Here is an 18,340-nt window from a genome sequence, read left to right as displayed (position 1 = left end):
AGTTCTGCCCCTTATGACCAGTACAATGTGGAAGATGGTTAGGCCGAAAATAGGTACAACTAACAGGCCAATCAGTACCATTAAACACATGCTATGTGTGTGTGTTTGTGTGTGTGTTTGTGTGTGTTGCCGTGTTTGAAGGTATTTGAGGTTATTTGTTAGTATTTATTTGTGTGTGTGTATAATTGCATTGTGTTTGTGTGTGTGTGTGTAACCAATCAACCAGCCAACCAAACCAACCAACCAATCAATCAACCAACCAACCAACCAAATCAACCAACCAACCAGCCAACCAACCAACCAACCAACCAATCAACCAAATAACCAACCAATCAACCAGCCAACCTAACGATACAGTGAGGTGCTGTGACGTACAGCCTATGATCGAGCACGTAGATAAGAGTCGAGGAGAAAACGATGGAGATGTGGATGGTGAGAGAGAGGAGGAATTGAAAGAAGTAGCGATAGTTACGACGACCGATGCAGTTGTTTACCCATGGACAGTGGTGGTCAAAGGACTGGTGACGGTAATGATCGCAGAAAGGGTGATGATAGTGATGATTGTAGCGGTGGTGGTGATGATAACGATCAAACTAGTGGTCGTGGTGGATGATGATCAGTGTGATGGTCACGATCATGATGATGATGATGATGAAGTTGTCATGATATGATAGAAATTATAATGATAGTAACAATTGGCAAAAGGACAACAATGTGACGAATAATTAATTATGAATAATTAATTATATTCTTTTATAAAGCCTGGAAAGCTTGTAAATGTTTACAATAACATTACTTAAGGGTAAACTTCACATTATGTCTAAACAACATTGCAACTAACCTTCCAGCAAGCCAACCAACCAATCAGCTAACCAACCAGTCAATCAGCCAACCAACCAATCAGCTAACCAGCTAACCAACCAACCAACCAAGCAATCAGCTAACCAACCAACGGTCAATCAGTTAACCAACCGATCGACCAGCCAGCCAGCCAACCAACCTCGATACAGCAGTTACAGACACTGCAGTGTGAACATCTGGGGGGCCTGTATATCTGGCAAGTACCGCACCACTTCATGCGCACCGTCGTGCCGTTGATCTCGATATTTTTGTAGAGGGGGGCGTGGAAGTCGTCCTCGTGGGCCTCATCTTCGTGGGCTGAACACCAGGGTCGTTAATGAATTAAAATTAAAATTGATTAAAATAATTAAAATTGGTTAAAATAATTATAAAAGTAATTGATAACAATAATAATAATATAGTGGGAATAATTATAATAACCACCACCCCACCCACCTCTAGGGTAAACCCCGGGATCCATAAAAGTGGCCATTGAAAAGTTGGCCAGTACGAAAATAGTCACCAGACTATGTACGATGACTACCAATGGACCATACTTTGTGGCGAGGTAAGGTATGCTGTGGTATGTATATGTAGGTGAGTGTTTGTGTATGTCTTTGTATGTATGTGTGGTTGTATGTATATATGTTTGTGTGTGTATGTTTGTTTGTATGTGTGTCTATGTATGTATCTAGATGTATATATGTATGTATGCATGTAGATGTATGTATGTATGCTTATTTATATATAATGTATGTATACCTATATGTATACAACTATCATGAACTTGTATGCATTGTATTTGCATACACTCGTATACCTGGATGAAGGAAACTCATCAGAACATGAGAACTGGTATTGCCATGGAGATATTGAATATGCAAATTACATACATACATACATACATACATACAAACATACACACATACATACATTAACGTATGTAACAGTTATGTATGTGTGTGTGTGTATGTGTGCGTGCGTGCGTGTTTTGTATGTCTTTGTGTGTGTATGTTTTGAGTGTGCGTGTGTATGTGTCTGTTTGTAAATAGTTTCAAAACACAGGTATGCTGTACAACAAGGAAATACAAAACAAGAAATGTTAGTATACAAAGAGACAAACTACACTTATAGACAAACAAACAACATTGCAAGCAACATAAATAAAATACAAACCAACCAACAAAAAAACCCAGCAAACATACAAAAATGTACAAACAAACAAACAAATGTACAAACAAATATACAAACAAACAAACAAAACAAAAGATACTAAGAAGACCACCATGTAATTGAATAGAATTATCATCAATTAAGCAAATTATTTCTGGTATCTTGTTTAGTTTTATTTAATTTACTTTATCTCATACTTTTCATTTTTCAGCATCATCATCATCATTATCAATATCCTCACCAATTATTCACTCATTTATAATCATAATATATTTTATTTACACAAATAATAATAACTATCCTCATCATTATCATTATCGTCAATAACATCATTATCATCACTATTGTATATATAACACACTTTAAATTAAAATACAATATATGAAAAAAGTTAACCAAAGATTATAAAAAAAATGTTACCAAAGACTGACTAACACAAAAACAAAGAACAATGTGGTTCCGCCGATGAGAACCAGCCAGGCCATAGTCACGGGGATGATTTTAGTGGAGGGTCTGCTGCATCCTGACATCATCCCGATCATTGAAACCGGATTTTGTTGGCTGATATTTAACTGGGAATACAACTTTTAGTGAAGATTTTAATGTTGTAGGTGATTATACAGGGTGAGTAGGGCGAATTTTTTAATCAGCACTACCAAATCATTTTTCTTCCCTATGTAAGTACATAAATTAGTTTTAAGTTTTTGGCACATTCATATGCATATCATATCATACATATACATACATACATGACATGATGTCTAAAATGAAATATAAGTGTATTTATTTATTAATTAAATGTCATATGCCACAATTGAAACCCATAATTTTTTTTGATAAAATTCCATAACTCGTAAAAATTAGTGAATAGTGAGCCCCAAAAAAAAACACAAATTAATTTTTTTTAAATTCAATAATAAATTTTAAACTTTTAGATTTAATTTTAATTTTAAAAATGTAATTATTATTCAACGCATAATTGAAAAATTAATCTAACGGATCGCCATAAATTATGATTAATTAAACAAATCACTGGCAAATAAAATAAAATAAATACAATTTAATTCAATTTAATTAGTTATTTAAATAATAAAATAAAACAATTAAGCCACTAAAAAATATTTTTTTTGCTATGGAGAAAGCAGTGGTTTATTTTTAAAACAGTGATGTGCTCATTATTTGATTACCCTTTAAAACTAGATGCACATAATACTCTACAAAATACTGCTCTTGAAGTATTATTTGGTAATTATTGACATTTATTATTTTATTATTTTTAATTTATCTAAATACATGATATATATAATTTATATTCATATCCAGATATGTTTGTTATTAGATATTTTATCCAGATATAACAAGACTCGACGAATCATTATCATGATCCAGACTTCAAATGCATATAATACTACATTAAATACAGATTTTGATGTATTTTTTTTATAATTTTAATATATATTTTTCTTATTTTACTTCTTGTTCTCACTTTTTGTTAACTCGTGTTAAACATTTTTTTGCTAAATCTGCATTTGCTTTTTCTGGTTCTTTTCTCTAAATCTCTCTACCTCCTTGTCTCACTACTTCTCAATACGCTGTTCTACGTATCGTTGATTTTGAACTCTGAACTTTGGAAGAGGAAATGAGACCTTTAACATTTTTTTAACTTTTATTAAACTCCAATCCAGTTGTTAATATGAATCATCCTCTGGCTTCAGAACTTACTACAACCGCTGATTTTACAGTTTCAAAGTTTTATCATCGTCTCTCAAACTTTTGTCAACTGCAACTCTGTGTGAAGCTGTCCGTTTTTACGTCTCTTTACAATATATTTACACCGTTTTACATTAAATTTACAATAAAATTTACTGTACGCTTACGTTATTGTTACTAATCTGTTTTTTATTTTTATTGTTATTTATCGTCTTCATTAATTCTTACCATTAGTTATCCTTGATGAGAATGAAAATACGGTGAGAAATTCGATGCCCCGTTTGTATGCTTATTTGTATGTATGTTTGTGTGTGTGTGTATATATGTTTGTGTGTGTGTGTTGTGTATGTGTTGTGTATGTGTTTTTTTTTTATTTATGCTTGTCTGTGAATGTGTCTCTACATATCTCTCTCTCTTTTCTTTCTCTCTCTCTCTTTCTCTCTCTCTCTCTCTCTCTCTCTCTCTCTCTCTCTTTCTCTTTCTCTGTGTGGCTATGTGGCTATGTGTGTGTGCGTGAATCATCTTGAAGATGAGATTCGATATTCTTATACAATTATTCTTATCTAATATTAATAATTAATTCGGAGTCGAATTATTATTAGACTGCAGCGGATATCATTATCAGTGTTGTTGAATGTAAGTTAGTATTGACGACTACTACTGCATCTGCTGCTACTACTTCTACTACTGCGGCTACTTCTACTACTACTACTGTTACTACTATTGCTACTACTACTACTACTACTACTACTACTACTACTACTACTACTACTACTACTACTACTACTACTACTACTATTACTACTACTACTACTACTATTACTACTACTACTACTACTGCTACTACTGCTGCTGCTACTACTACTACTACTACGACACTTAAAATAAATTTTAGTATATTTACCGATTGTAAACAAAGTGAAATACGTAGATATTTGATTCGTTATGCGCTATATCAGTCATAGTTTAGTTGGCTGATAAGTCATTGAATACATTTTACATAAATATTAATAATAATAAAAATAATGGTAATAACAACAATATCAATAATAAAAATAAGAAGAAGAAGAAGAAGAACAACAACAACAACAACAAGACGAAGATGAAAGATAAGAAGAATAATATTTTGATTATGCATGTAAATCTACAAACAGCATTACCATCCCAAAATTAAACTATATATATATATATTTAATTATAATTATATATATATATACATATATGACATAATTCAATTTGTCACGGTCAATAAATTCTATAAATAGATTCTTGGTCTTTCCGGTATCTCTAAGAAATACTACTCAAGGAATAAATACGATTAAGTTAGTTTTTTAATTGTAGTATAATATACTGATGGTTTTTTTGTTTATGCTCTCTTTCTTTCTCTCTGTCTCTCTCTCTTTCTTTCTCTCACTCTCTCTCTCTCTCTTCCTCTCTTTCTCTCTCTCTATATATATATAATCATTTTTAGATGAATATATATTCTAAATGTACATACACGTACATTATATATACACGAACACACACACACAATCATAATTACACACATCTATATATATATATATGTAATGACGTAATTAAAATTTAATTAAATCTTTTTCAATATTTTATAACAAAGGCTACCTGTAGTATTAAACATAGACAAAAATATACATGTATGTATAAAACATTGATAAGTGTAACTTTTGTATAGGTAATATTTTTTGGTTTATCGTCATCATCGTCATCATCATTATCATTGGTCATCATCATCATCGTCGTCGTCGTCATCATCATTATCATCATCAGCAGCAGCAGCAACAACAGTAGCGACATCGTCGTCATCGTCGTCATCACGATAATCACATTTTTCAATCATCTTTGCTATATTTCCATTCCACATATCAGAGAGGAACAATGAAGAAGTCGATCTTACGAAGAATCTGGGCAATGAGGATGCGATTGGTCCTGATAGTTGTACCCCTCGCCCTCCTCCCCTTACCCCTTTCTGTGCCAACCCCAGTTAGTAATTAACTAATTAAGTTGTAATTATATTTGATTATTCTATAATTAGTTAAATACTTCAATTTATAATTAATTAAATAATTTTTTTACGATTAATTTTTCGAATTATCAACAACACACATACACACACGCTCACACGCATACACACACACGCACACACACACGCACATACAACCTCTCAAACACGCGCACATACAACCTCTCAAACACACATACACACACACACGCACACATACACACACATACAACGTTTCACACACGCATTTACACAAAACACACACACACAAACAAACTTAGAAACAAATATCAAATACAAATTTGCAGGCTGGAAAATGTGCATATGGGATAATGATAATGGCATTTTATTGGATGACGGAGGCAATCCCAATGGCTGTAACAGCATTGTTACCCATTGTTATCTTTCCATGGTTGAGTGTCTTAGATACTAAAAAAGTCTGCGAGAACTATTTCAAGGTTTCGGATTGGTTGTTAATAAATGCGTCGTTCGTTTTGATTGGTTGTCAGTAACGGGGTGTTGTTTTTGATTGGTTGTCATTGAGTGATTGGTCGATTACGATTGGTTGTCAATAACTAAGTAATTGATTGTTATTGATTGTCAATAATCTAGTGAATGAGCGGTTAATTGATTGGTTGTAATTGGTGGCTGATTGACTGTGGATTGCTGATTGACAATATGGATGGGTGAATTTTTATGAAAATGAATGCTTAAACGGATAGATGAATGGATGAAAGAAAAAGCAAAATATAAAATAAATGAATAAAAAAGAAGATAAGATAGATGGATGGATGGATAAATGGATAGATGAACAATTAAAAAATTGAGTTATAAATCATTAAAATTCTGGATCTTGAACAAATGACTGACTGAATGAATGTATGAATAATTGAACGATTGATTGAGTATTTAAACAAATAAATAATTGACTTAATGAATGATGTATAATGAGCGAACGAACGAAAGAACAAACGAAAAAATGAAAGAACGAACAAAAGAACGAACGAAAAAATGAAAGAACGAACAAAAGAACAAACGAAAAAATGAAAGAACGAACAAAAGAACGAACGAATGAATGAATGAATGAGTAATAAATAATCAAAGAGTAGAATCTTAACGTACATAACTCAGTAAACATCATCATTTAGTCGTCGTTCAGTACTGAACTGAATACATTGAGAGAAAGAGGAAGAGAGAGAGAAAGAGAGAGAAAGAGAGAGAGAGAGACGGTGATTAGCGATTAAAGTTAGCGTGAAAGGAAAGAATAAATTAATTTCAAGCTTGTTTTAAAAAATAATTCAGAAAAAAAAACAGAAATTAATTAAAAATCGAAAATTTGTTTCAAGATTGTCGTCATCAACATCATCATCCTCATCACCAACATCATTCTCTTCCTCATCGTCATCATCGTCGTCATCATCTCACCAAAAGGACGCCAACATGCTATTTTTTGGTGGGCTGATGGTGGCAGTAGCCGTGGAAAAGTGGAATCTGCACAAGAGAATTGCTCTCAGAGTTCTCATGCTTGTCGGTTCGAAACCATGCTGGTCAGTTTCGGTGGCCATGAGAATGATGGTGACAATGTGATTGCAAAGTGATTCTAACAGTGATGATAAAAGTGATACGACGATGATAATGTCACTGATGATGTTGTTTATAATAATGGCAGTACTACACACAACCACACACAACCACACCCAGCTACACATCCACGACCACACAAAACCACATGCACACAACTACACACGTACAACACGAAATTGCACACACACGACAGACACACAACCACACATACACGACAGACACACAACCACACACAACTACACAACCGCAACTACACGTAACCACAAGCTACCACACAAACACAACCACACAGGCTTTTCTTCGGCTTCATGTCGACCACAGCCTTCCTAAGCATGTGGATAAGCAACACAGCGACAACGGCGATGATGATACCAATCGCCCAGGCAGTACTCAACGAACTAGAGAGCCACATAAAAAAGGCCAAGGGGGTTAAAAAGAACCTCAGAAACGATGACGTTTTGGTGGTTACTGTAGTGGAAAATGGTGACGTCATTAGTGGTAGTGCAAAAATTGGCGGTAGTAGTGGTAGTGGCGTTAGAAGTAGCGCTGAAGGCGTTGGCGTTTATAATGACGGTTTTGTTTCAGGTGAGTTTTGATGAAAAAAATTAAGTTTTCTGACAAAATCATTGTTTCAATAAAACATAAGCAGTCGAGATTTTTATTAAAAACGTTCAGACAAGCAAAAACAACCGCTTCAAACTTTCAGGTAAGGAATGCGAATCACCAGCATTAACGAGAAATAGTTCCAAAAATACCAGTGATGACGTAATTGCCGTCGTGGAACTGGACCACATGACGTCATCAACAACAACATCAGCAACAGCCCCGCCATCACCGACAACAACATCAGCACTTCCACAACCATCATCATCATCAACAACAACAACAACAACGGCATCTCCACCAACAACAGCACCATCATCAACAACAACACAGAACAGAAGATGCACATCGCCTCCAAGTTTTAATAAAAACAATAATAATAATGATAATGATAATAATAATAATAATAACAATAATAATAACAGTAACAACAATGATGATTTAATAACAACAATATTTTCAGAAGGTAACATGAACCAGCAGGTCAGATCGAACGACAACAAGGAAATGATTTTTACGTGTTGCAATTGCGCCAATAATTACAACAACAATAACAACAGCAACAACAACAACAGCATTAACAACAACAACAACCTTATTAGAAACAACGACAAAAACAATTTCGAATCAAACGACTCCACCGCTGACTCCAACAACAACAACAACAACACACTTTCCACGGACAACATCACCGCCAAAAACAACACTACCCACACTCCCTCCAACATCGACGATGACGTCAACAATAAGATAAACAGATGGTTCGAAGAGGTTGGTAAAGGAATGAGACTGAGTATAGCGTACGCGGCAAACATTGGAGGGACTGCCACTTTGACGGGGACCGGCCCGAATTTGGTTCTTAAGGGTCAATTAGATGTGTCGGGAGAGAGTTTTTTTTTCAAATTAAATTCAATTTTTTCATTAATGTCGTTGAAAATTTTATTTATATTCTAGCTTTATTTATTCTGCCGTAATAATTATAATAATATAATAATAATATTAGCAATAGTAATAAGCAAAAATAATGGGAACAATTTTTTATTCGGCAATAAAAACAATGAAAATGACAATACAACTAAAATAAAATAATGAAATAAAATAAAATGTCAAATGCAATAAATAGAGTATTAATCTGAGAAGCTCATCATTCGAGTCGAGGGAGTATGACCAGAGTTAATTAATTTTAGAATTGATTTATTTCACATTTCTGCCGCAATAGATAGCCTATGACGATGATATGGCAGAGTATCAGTATCAATAATAGTAATAATAATAATTAGATTATATGGAGCGGGTTCCGGAATAAACTTCAGTTCCTGGTTTGTGTTTGCATTCCCGAATATGATTCTGTCATTGTTCCTTGCCTGGTTGTGGCTTATGCTTCTTTTTCTTGGTTTCAAGTTAGTTTTTTGGTTGGTTGATTGGTTGATTGGCTGGCTGGTTGGTTGGTTAGTTGGTTGATTGATTGGTTAATTGGTTGGTTGGTTGGTTGATTGGCTGGTTGATTGGTTGGTTGGTTGGTTGGTTGGTTGGTTGGTTGGTTGGTTAATTAATTTTACAGACCGACCGACTGACTTTTCAAACAATCTTTTTCCAAACTCATACAGAGAAATAGTAAAATTAATACCAAAGATCATAAAGAGTAGAAGTGACGAAGATGACGACGACGATGATTCTGCCAGTGACGTCATAAAGAAAGAGTACGCAAAATTAGGAAAAATGAGGTGATGTCATAATGTTTTGTTGTTGTTGTTGTTGTTGTTGTTGTTGTCATTCAACAAACGGACGAAAGAAAAAAAATGTACGAACTTTCATCATCGTCCTCATCGTCATCCTCATCATCATCATCACCGTCATCGTCCTCATCATCCTCCTCATCATCATCATCACCGTCATCATCATCATCGCCATCATCATCACCGTCATCATCATCATCGTCATCAGTTTCGCAGAGGCAGTCATCTTATTATTATTCATCCTCCTTGCTCTGCTGTGGCTAACCAGGCACCCGGAATTCGTTCCTGGCTGGGGAAGCCTTTTAGTCCCGTTTGGGTAAGTTAAGATGGCGATGACGATGACGTAGATGATGGTGATCATGATATTGATGATGATGTTGGTGGTGGTGAAGATGTTTTTATCGTTTAAAAATAATTCCAGTTGGGTGACTGACTCTTGCGTGGCGGTGACAGTAGCAGTCTTGCTTTTCATGCTGCCTTCAAGATGTCCTTCATTTCTCAGGTTCAACTGCAGGCGAGCGCAGAACAAAAAACGCGGCGACGTTGAAATTAACAGTGATAATAATGGTGATAACGCTAATAATGATGATGACGACGACGATGATATGAAAGTTGTTCCAGCCTTATTGGATTGGCCCACTGTACATAGCAATATTCCCTGGAACGTTCTATTGCTGTTAGGAGGGGGGTTCGCCATGGCTGAAGCATGCAAAGTATTTGTGTATTTTTCTATTGTATGTTTTGTATTTGTGTATTGTATTTATATATATATATATATATAGTGTTGTATATTGTATATTTTGTATTTTATGTTTGTATTGTTTGTTATACCTATGTTTGTATGTTTATGTATTTGCTTATATGTGTATTTTATGTTTATTGGTATCTTCAATTGTATTATATTTGTCTGCTGTCTGCTTGTGGGCTATACGTATTTATGTTTGTTTGTGTTTAACTCTCTTGGTGTTTGTTTGTTGTCTAATGGATGACGATCATACTGGATTAAGAGATTTCAGTTCAATTAAATATTTGTTTAAGAAGAAAATTTAAATTATATGTAACCACGTAAAAACTATTACATTAGCATGAAGTATGTTGAACAAACGAGTCTACAAACAAATGAACAAACTAGCAAGCAAACAAAATTTTACAGAAATAATAATACAAAACAAACATTTATACAAAAGCAAAAAAATCCGAAATACAAACCACTCAAACACAGGAATCGGGTCTCTCACAGGTCATAGGTCAATTTTTCATCTCCCTCAACTACCTACCAAGGTTCGTATAGGGCTGGAGTGTGCCCTGGTGTAAAGCATTCTTCCTTCACAAACAGACACAACCAATTTTTTGTCAATCATCAACAACTACATCGAAATGACATCAATCACATCCACAACAACATCGACATGACATCACTTACATCCACAACAACATCGACATGACATCAATCACATCCACAACAACATCAACGTGACATCAATCACATCCACAACAACATCGACATGACATCACTTACATCCACAACAACATCGACGTGACATCACTTACATCCACAACAACATCGACGTGACATCACTTACATCCACAACAACATCGACATGACATCAATCACATCCACAACAACATCAACGTGACATCAATCACATCCACAACAACATCGACATGACATCACTTACATCCACAACAACATCGACGTGACATCACTTACATCCACAACAACATCGACATGACATCACTTACATCCACAACAACATCGACGTGACATCACTTACATCCACAACAACATCGACATGACATCAATCACATCCACAACAACATCAACGTGACATCAATCACATCCACAACAACATCGACATGACATCAATCACATCCACAACAACATCGACACGACATCAATCACATCAATCACATCCATTTTTCAACAGGTGGGGTCTTGTATTTATTTTGAGCACTCTGACCGCGGGCTTCACGGAAGTGACGAGCAATGTGGCCACAGCTACTATCTTCCTGCCCATTCTTGCTCAGCTGGTCAGTTGCCACGTCCACTTCCGCTTCTGTAGTTGAGCTAATGAGTCCTTCGATTGTTCATAATAAGTTAAAATAATTTATAATAAGTTAAAATAATTTATAATAAGTTAAAATAATTTATAATAAGTTAAAATAATCAAATTAAATATTATTACTACTACTTCTGCTACTACTACTACTACTACTACTACTACTACTACTACTACTACTACTACAACTACTACTACTACTACTGCATCTACTACAACAACAACTACTACTACAAGTACTGCTACTGTGGCAATGCTTTCAAAAATGAGTTTCGATATTATAGATTTTGGTACTGGCGATACAATTTCTAAGTATTGCTAACAACCCTAAATAAATTATAACATATTTATTTAAATATTATATATATATAATTATAATTGATGATATAATAATTATGACCACACAGGCCACCACGCTGTCAATCAATCCCCTCTACCTCATGGTGCCCGTTACGATATCAGCTTCATTCGCGTTCATGCTGCCTGTAGCCACACCACCGAACGCTATTGTGTTTGCCTATGGAAAGATGAAGATACTGGATATGGTGTGGAGTGTGGTGTGGTTTTGTGTGGTGTGGTGTGGCGGTGTGTGGTGTGGCGAGGTGTGTTGTGGTGTTATACGGTGTGTGGCAGTATGTTTGTAGCCCGTGTGCTTCTGTTATGGGTGTTATATTATTATATTCTTCTTCTTCATCATCTTCATTGTCATCTCTATTTTTGCCAGCATCTTTATTATCTCCTTCGTTATCTTCTTCATCATTTTCATCATCATCTTCAGCATCTCCATCTTCTTCATCACAATCTTCATCATCATCTTCAGCACAATCTTCATCATCATCTTCATCATTCCGACGATCATCCAACATAACAACTCGCTGAAATTTCCAGATGAAAGCTGGAATAATACAAAACGTCGTCTGCTTGCTGACCCTTCAACTGGCCATCAACACCTGGGGTAGGGCCTACTTCAACTTGGATCAGTTCCCCGATTGGGCCGGCTGCGGCTTCAAATGCACGTCGAACTTCACGGAAACATTCACAATCGGGCCTGGTTTAAGTGGCCTTTATAATGCCAGTGGTGGTAATTTTAGTTTGTTAACGACTTTAGTGTGATCGTAAGTGTGTGTGTGTGCTTGTGTGAGTGTGTTGATTTGTATGTATGTAAGTTTGTGTTTGTATGTTTGTACGTGCGTGTGTGTGTGCGTGCGTGTGTGTGCTTGAGTGTGCGTGTGAAGTGTTTATCTTTTGATGACTGTTCCAAAAAAAACAACATCTATTCACATGTAACGGTTTGTAACAGTATAGATGAATTAAATTAAATAAATTTGTTTTTTTTATTCAACTATTTAAATGGACAATATAGCACATAGATGATTCTCCATATAATTATATAAAACTTTCGATAATTCATGTGATTAAATTAAATCTCATTTAAATACATTATAATTATTACCATTTAATGATTTTATTCTACATAATTTGATCAGATTTCATTTTCCAATATGTGTCATTGCTGCACAAATTTAAATTTTAATTAATGATTAAAAGATTAAAGAGTCAAGAGATTTCGTTAATGTGTTTTATAAACGGCAACAATAATAATGATACTACCACTACTACAACTGCTGCTACTGCAGCTATTACTACTACTACTATACTACTACTACTACTACTACTACTACTACTACTACTACTACTACTCCTACTACTACTACTACTACTACTACTTCTACTACTACTACTACAACTACTACTACAACTACTACTACAACTACAACAACAACAACAACTACTACTACTACTACTACTACTAATAATAATAATAATAATAATCGTTGAAGTGCTTGTAAGAGTCGATTGGAGAATAGACAGCTCAAATCATAACAAACATCGTGCACTTAAAAGTTTTCATTATTTTTATTATAATAATTATAATAATAATAATAATAAGCATAATAATAATTGTAATAATAATAAAAACAATAATAAAAAAAATAATAAAATAATAATGGAGGTCATAAATAAGATAGGAAATAATTCTTGAACGTTTTACCATGCATAAACAAACGCGTGAGAGCACAACAATAACAATGGAAAATAAATAATAATAAAGGTAATAATAGTAATAATAATAATAATACTAAATAATAATATATTTAATATTTGTATTATAATTATTTTGATTGAAATAATTTTTCATCATAATTCGTTCAAATATTGAAAAATAAATGTGAAAAGATAGAAATTAGGAGCTGTTATTAAGTTTGTTCCTGGCTATTGCTGATTATTTCAGGATTTTTTTTTTATTTTATCGGTAAAAAGTAAATTTATTGGGTGCCTAAGTTAAAAAATTATTATCTGTCTTCAATTCTATCGCACTCATAAGCAGCAACCAACCGACAACAACAAACAACACATAAAACATACAAACATCAAATAAGACATCAGTATGAACAACAAAGCATCAACACAAACAACAAAGCATCAACACAAACAACAATAATTTAGACCAACGAAATCAACTTTTCAATGATATACAAATAAAACCAGAACAACGAGTCGTATATAAAAAATATACTGCGATGACAACATTAACTACAACAACAACAGCAAAACTTACAACAACAACAAAATTTCTATAACAGCATCACCATCTACCTCGAGATCAATTGAATTGTCAGATTCCTAAGTCCAAATGGGTCTATGGAATGAGAAGCAGACTTCAGCTAACAAAACTACAAGTCCTTTAACCGACCAACCAAACGCTCAACAACAACCACAACAACCACAACAGCCACAACAGCTACAACAGCCACAACAACAGCTATCACGACGATCGACAGCCTCACACGATGTGTTCCCTTCATTCATCTCAATGGCAACTCAAACTTCATCAAGAGACCAAGAAGTTTCAAATCGACAACCGAATTCGCAATCAGCAACAGTGAATCCACCGTCATTTTTAGCGGCAGCTTCTCACATATTAGACAATGAAAAACTACAAAAACAGAACAAACAACTACGTACAAGGTTAAACCCCACAACAACACAAACTACGCCTGGAACAGCCAGTACAACAGTATCAAAGGAATCCAATCACTCAAATACGAGTCAACCGAGACAGAGCTTAATACCGATGGGATATTTTAGATCGGTTCTGCTCGAGATACTTCTGTACCGTAAAATGATTCTGGTATTCTTCTTTCCACTCATCTACCTACCAATACCAATTTTTTATCCAGACATTGTAAGTTTTGGATATTGTATGTTCAGGAGGTTTGGGATAATTTACGTAATGGTAATTTTATTTCTGAATGTAAGCCATCGTCATTATCGGTTCTAATTATCTTTCTCATTAATACCAATTTTAACACCAACACTACCATTACTTCAGTCAAATACATTTGCGTGACAACCAATCAATCAATCAACTCTCCAACCAACCAGCCAACCAATCAACCAACCAACCAACCAACCAACCAACCAATCAGAAAGGCAGATGTGCATACGTGGTGTTGTGGATGTGCAGTTACTGGACGACAGAAGCCCTACCACTGGCGGTGGCTGGCCTCCTGCCGTGCATCCTCATGCCTCTCCTCTCCGTTGTCAAGATCGAAGAACTTGCAATGGAGTACATCAAGGTTAGAATGGTATCATCGCCATTGTCTGGTTAGCTCAGGCGGTAAGGTGAACAAACAAACAAAATAATAAACGAACGAACGAACAAACAGACAAAAACAAACCAAAGAACGAACGAACAAACAAACGTACAAATAAACCAATAATGGCAGGACTCCTCACTGATGTTTTATGGTGGCCTGATAATAGCTGTGGCAATTGAGAAATGCAACCTTCACAAGAGGCTGGCCATGGCAGTTCTTCTCATCGTTGGAACCTCAGCGAGATGGTCGTTTGGATCTATTTTTGAAAAAAAAATTTAAACAATAAAATCTTTTTTTAAATCACCAACAAAACCACCACCAACAAACAATCACCAACAAAACCACAACCACCAACAAACAATCACCAACAAAACCACAACCACCAACAAACAATCACCAACAAACCACCACCAACAAACCACCACCAACAAACAATCACCAACAAACAATCATCAACAAATCTACCCCCAACAACAACGACGACATTACAGGGTGGCATTCGGTTTCATGGCGACAAGTTGGTTCTTATCGATGTGGATGAACAACACAGCTACGGCTACGATGATGGTCCCGCTTGTCTCGGCTCTCATTGGCCAGTTGAAAAATAGTCGCAAGAAAAAACTTCAAAACATAGGTACAGAGCTACTGAAAATTGCCGTGCAAAAACCTTTTCCGGATGGCAGGCCTAGGTTCGTCTGTTTAGAATTAGTATCAAAAACAACAAACACACACACACACACACAAAGTTATTTAAACACGCATATACTCAGGCATTATAGGATCTCGAATGTGATAAAGTTGGAGTCTCTTTGAATATTCGAACCAGGCCACTACGGCAATATCGCCAGGCATCTTAACCATTACACTATTAATCATGCAATCATGACAGATCTGTCTCTTTACCACCATCTGATATACGCCAGAAAGGAAAGAGGGCAAGTTCTCTGAACTTCAGCCAGACGTCAGAAGATAATGCTTCCACCAGGAAAGTGAAATCTGAAAACATAGTAAACAAGGGCAATAACATGAATTACAATAACAACAGCATTAACAACAACATTAACAACAACGACAACATTAACAACAACACCAACATTAACAGCAACAAAAACAACATTAACAACACCAACATCAACAACAACAACATTAACATTAACGACAACATTAACAACAACAACAGCATTAACAAAAATAGCAACTACAATAGCGTTAACAGAAGCTGCATTGAAACATCAACAGTAGATCACAATCACAGCGCTAATGCTAATTGTGACGACATTAATACAATGATGATGACAAATAGCATTAATGAGTTTAACTACAAAGACAGCGTCATCAAGAGCAGTTACAGCAGTAACGATGACATGAAGAGCTGTAGTTGCCCGTATTACGATCGTGACATAAATTATAGCTTGTTTGGCAATTGCTTTTCTTTTAATTTTCAGAAAATTTTCAGTGACATCAAAAACGTCATAACTAAAAACAACAGCAGCAACAACAACAACAACATCAACATAAACAACAGCAGAAACAACAACAGCATCAGCAACAACAACAACAACATAAAATACACACGATACCCGGTACAATTTTTGAATAATAACACCAGCAAAAAAATTCCTGAAAATGGCATAACCTCAACTGAAACAAACACCACATCTTTCACTAATCTGGATTGCCAACAAAAACTGAGAGATAAAAATAGTATAGAAGGTAATAATTACAGTAACATAGGAGCAGAGAGCGTTAGTACACGTAGCAATGTAAGCCTTAGTAGTGCAAGTAGTAGTATTGGTAGTTGTTATAAACATTGTGATCATATTGAAACTCGATGTACGCAAAGAAGTTCTCAGTGCAACAGCGTTAATGACGTCTTGAGTTACGTCAGAGGTGACGGTTGTAAAAACAACTGCACCGACAACAACAACAACGATGTCATGTACAACAACATTAACAACAATAATAATAACAGCAGCAACAGCAACAACAACAATAATGACGACAAAGGCAGGAACAGTAAAGCGTCCAACAGATCAGAAAAATTAAACAAAACAAGCCAAAAACTACCAAAAAAACCAACTTTCGCCACGAAAATCAAAAACCTTTTTACCAAAAAAGACGACGAAAAATTTCGCAAAACCCTACAGGAGCGACAAATGAAGCTGGAACAGCAGCTTCACATGCAACAGCACATCTTACAGCAACGACAAAGATCGCAAACGCCTTCGGTCACTAATCTTCAAGACATCCAAACTCAACCGGCTCTTTTCCAAGTTAGCAAATTCGACGAGGAACGAAAACGATCAAGAAGAGGTGATCAAGTTTATTTCGACCTCACGCAAAGTGACCTTATGAATGCAGTGAAAAACGATTTGGTCATCAAACAATCTTCCAAAAAACCCCCAAAATTCAGTCTATTCGATTCAAACTATCTCCGAAAATCGTCTGTAACAACCGACGGTTCTCTTAAAAAGTTATTCAAAATTTCTTTTCGGAGTGAGCCAGGAAGGACAGTGGGACAGCGTCCTCGCTATCAGCACGAAATAACCGAAAACATGGATAAAGATGGGAATTTCGTAATCCCACCACAAAATGATGTTGAAAATATGATAAACGACAACGATGGAGGAAGAAGAAAAATTGCCTGGCTCCAGCGACAAAATTTTCAGAAAGAAATAAAGGAACGAACTAAGAAAGATGAAAAAGATGATAACAAAAACGATGATGATGAGTACACTGATGATGATAACGCTGGCAAGATGAAAGCTAATACTAGAAGGACGAGTGCTGATATGTAGGAATCATTTGATTTTTTCAATTAAAATAAATTTCGTATCAATTTTAAAGATATTTTGTTCTGACAGTTTTGGTTTAATTAATTTTTTTTTGCTGGAAACAAAAACATTTTCATAATTTTTTTCATGTCCGTTTCAACATCAGTCGGAACACTTT

General features: G+C 35.2%; 3 protein-coding genes across 3 annotated transcripts; 2 read left to right on the top strand and 1 right to left on the bottom strand.

Moving 5' to 3' along the window:
- Positions 1–2,543, bottom strand: HELRODRAFT_81481 (hypothetical protein; the record flags this gene model as incomplete). The annotated part of the gene is made up of 5 exons (XM_009022026.1): positions 1–91; positions 346–518; positions 1,001–1,158; positions 1,297–1,418; positions 2,449–2,543. Coding segments are annotated over 5 exons (639 nt in total), but the record flags the coding sequence as incomplete, so codon positions are not given.
- A 3,109-nt stretch (positions 2,544–5,652) lies between these two features.
- HELRODRAFT_157200 (hypothetical protein) lies at positions 5,653–13,325 on the top strand (the record flags this gene model as incomplete). The annotated part of the gene is made up of 16 exons (XM_009022025.1): positions 5,653–5,724; positions 6,052–6,201; positions 7,175–7,290; positions 7,620–7,782; positions 8,394–8,396; positions 8,681–8,819; positions 9,222–9,330; positions 9,613–9,654; positions 9,875–9,982; positions 10,088–10,221; positions 10,279–10,379; positions 10,889–10,947; positions 11,595–11,697; positions 12,134–12,271; positions 12,615–12,777; positions 13,282–13,325. 16 exons carry the CDS (start codon positions 5,653–5,655, stop codon positions 13,323–13,325), a joined length of 1,644 nt encoding a protein of 547 aa, XP_009020273.1.
- A 1,096-nt stretch (positions 13,326–14,421) lies between these two features.
- Positions 14,422–18,186, top strand: HELRODRAFT_174576 (hypothetical protein; the record flags this gene model as incomplete). Its single annotated transcript, XM_009022024.1, has 6 exons — positions 14,422–15,002; positions 15,256–15,367; positions 15,518–15,633; positions 15,880–16,077; positions 16,159–16,185; positions 16,278–18,186. The coding sequence occupies 6 exons, from the start codon at positions 14,422–14,424 to the stop codon at positions 18,184–18,186; spliced, it is 2,943 nt and encodes a 980-aa protein (XP_009020272.1).
- Positions 18,187–18,340: the final 154 nt, after the last annotated feature.

The sequence above is a fragment of the Helobdella robusta genome (assembly GCF_000326865.2).
Source record: "Helobdella robusta unplaced genomic scaffold HELROscaffold_30, whole genome shotgun sequence".
Taxonomy (NCBI): domain Eukaryota; kingdom Metazoa; phylum Annelida; class Clitellata; order Rhynchobdellida; family Glossiphoniidae; genus Helobdella; species Helobdella robusta.
The sequence above is the reverse complement of the archived record's forward strand: the minus strand, read 5'-3'. Positions and strand labels throughout refer to the sequence as shown.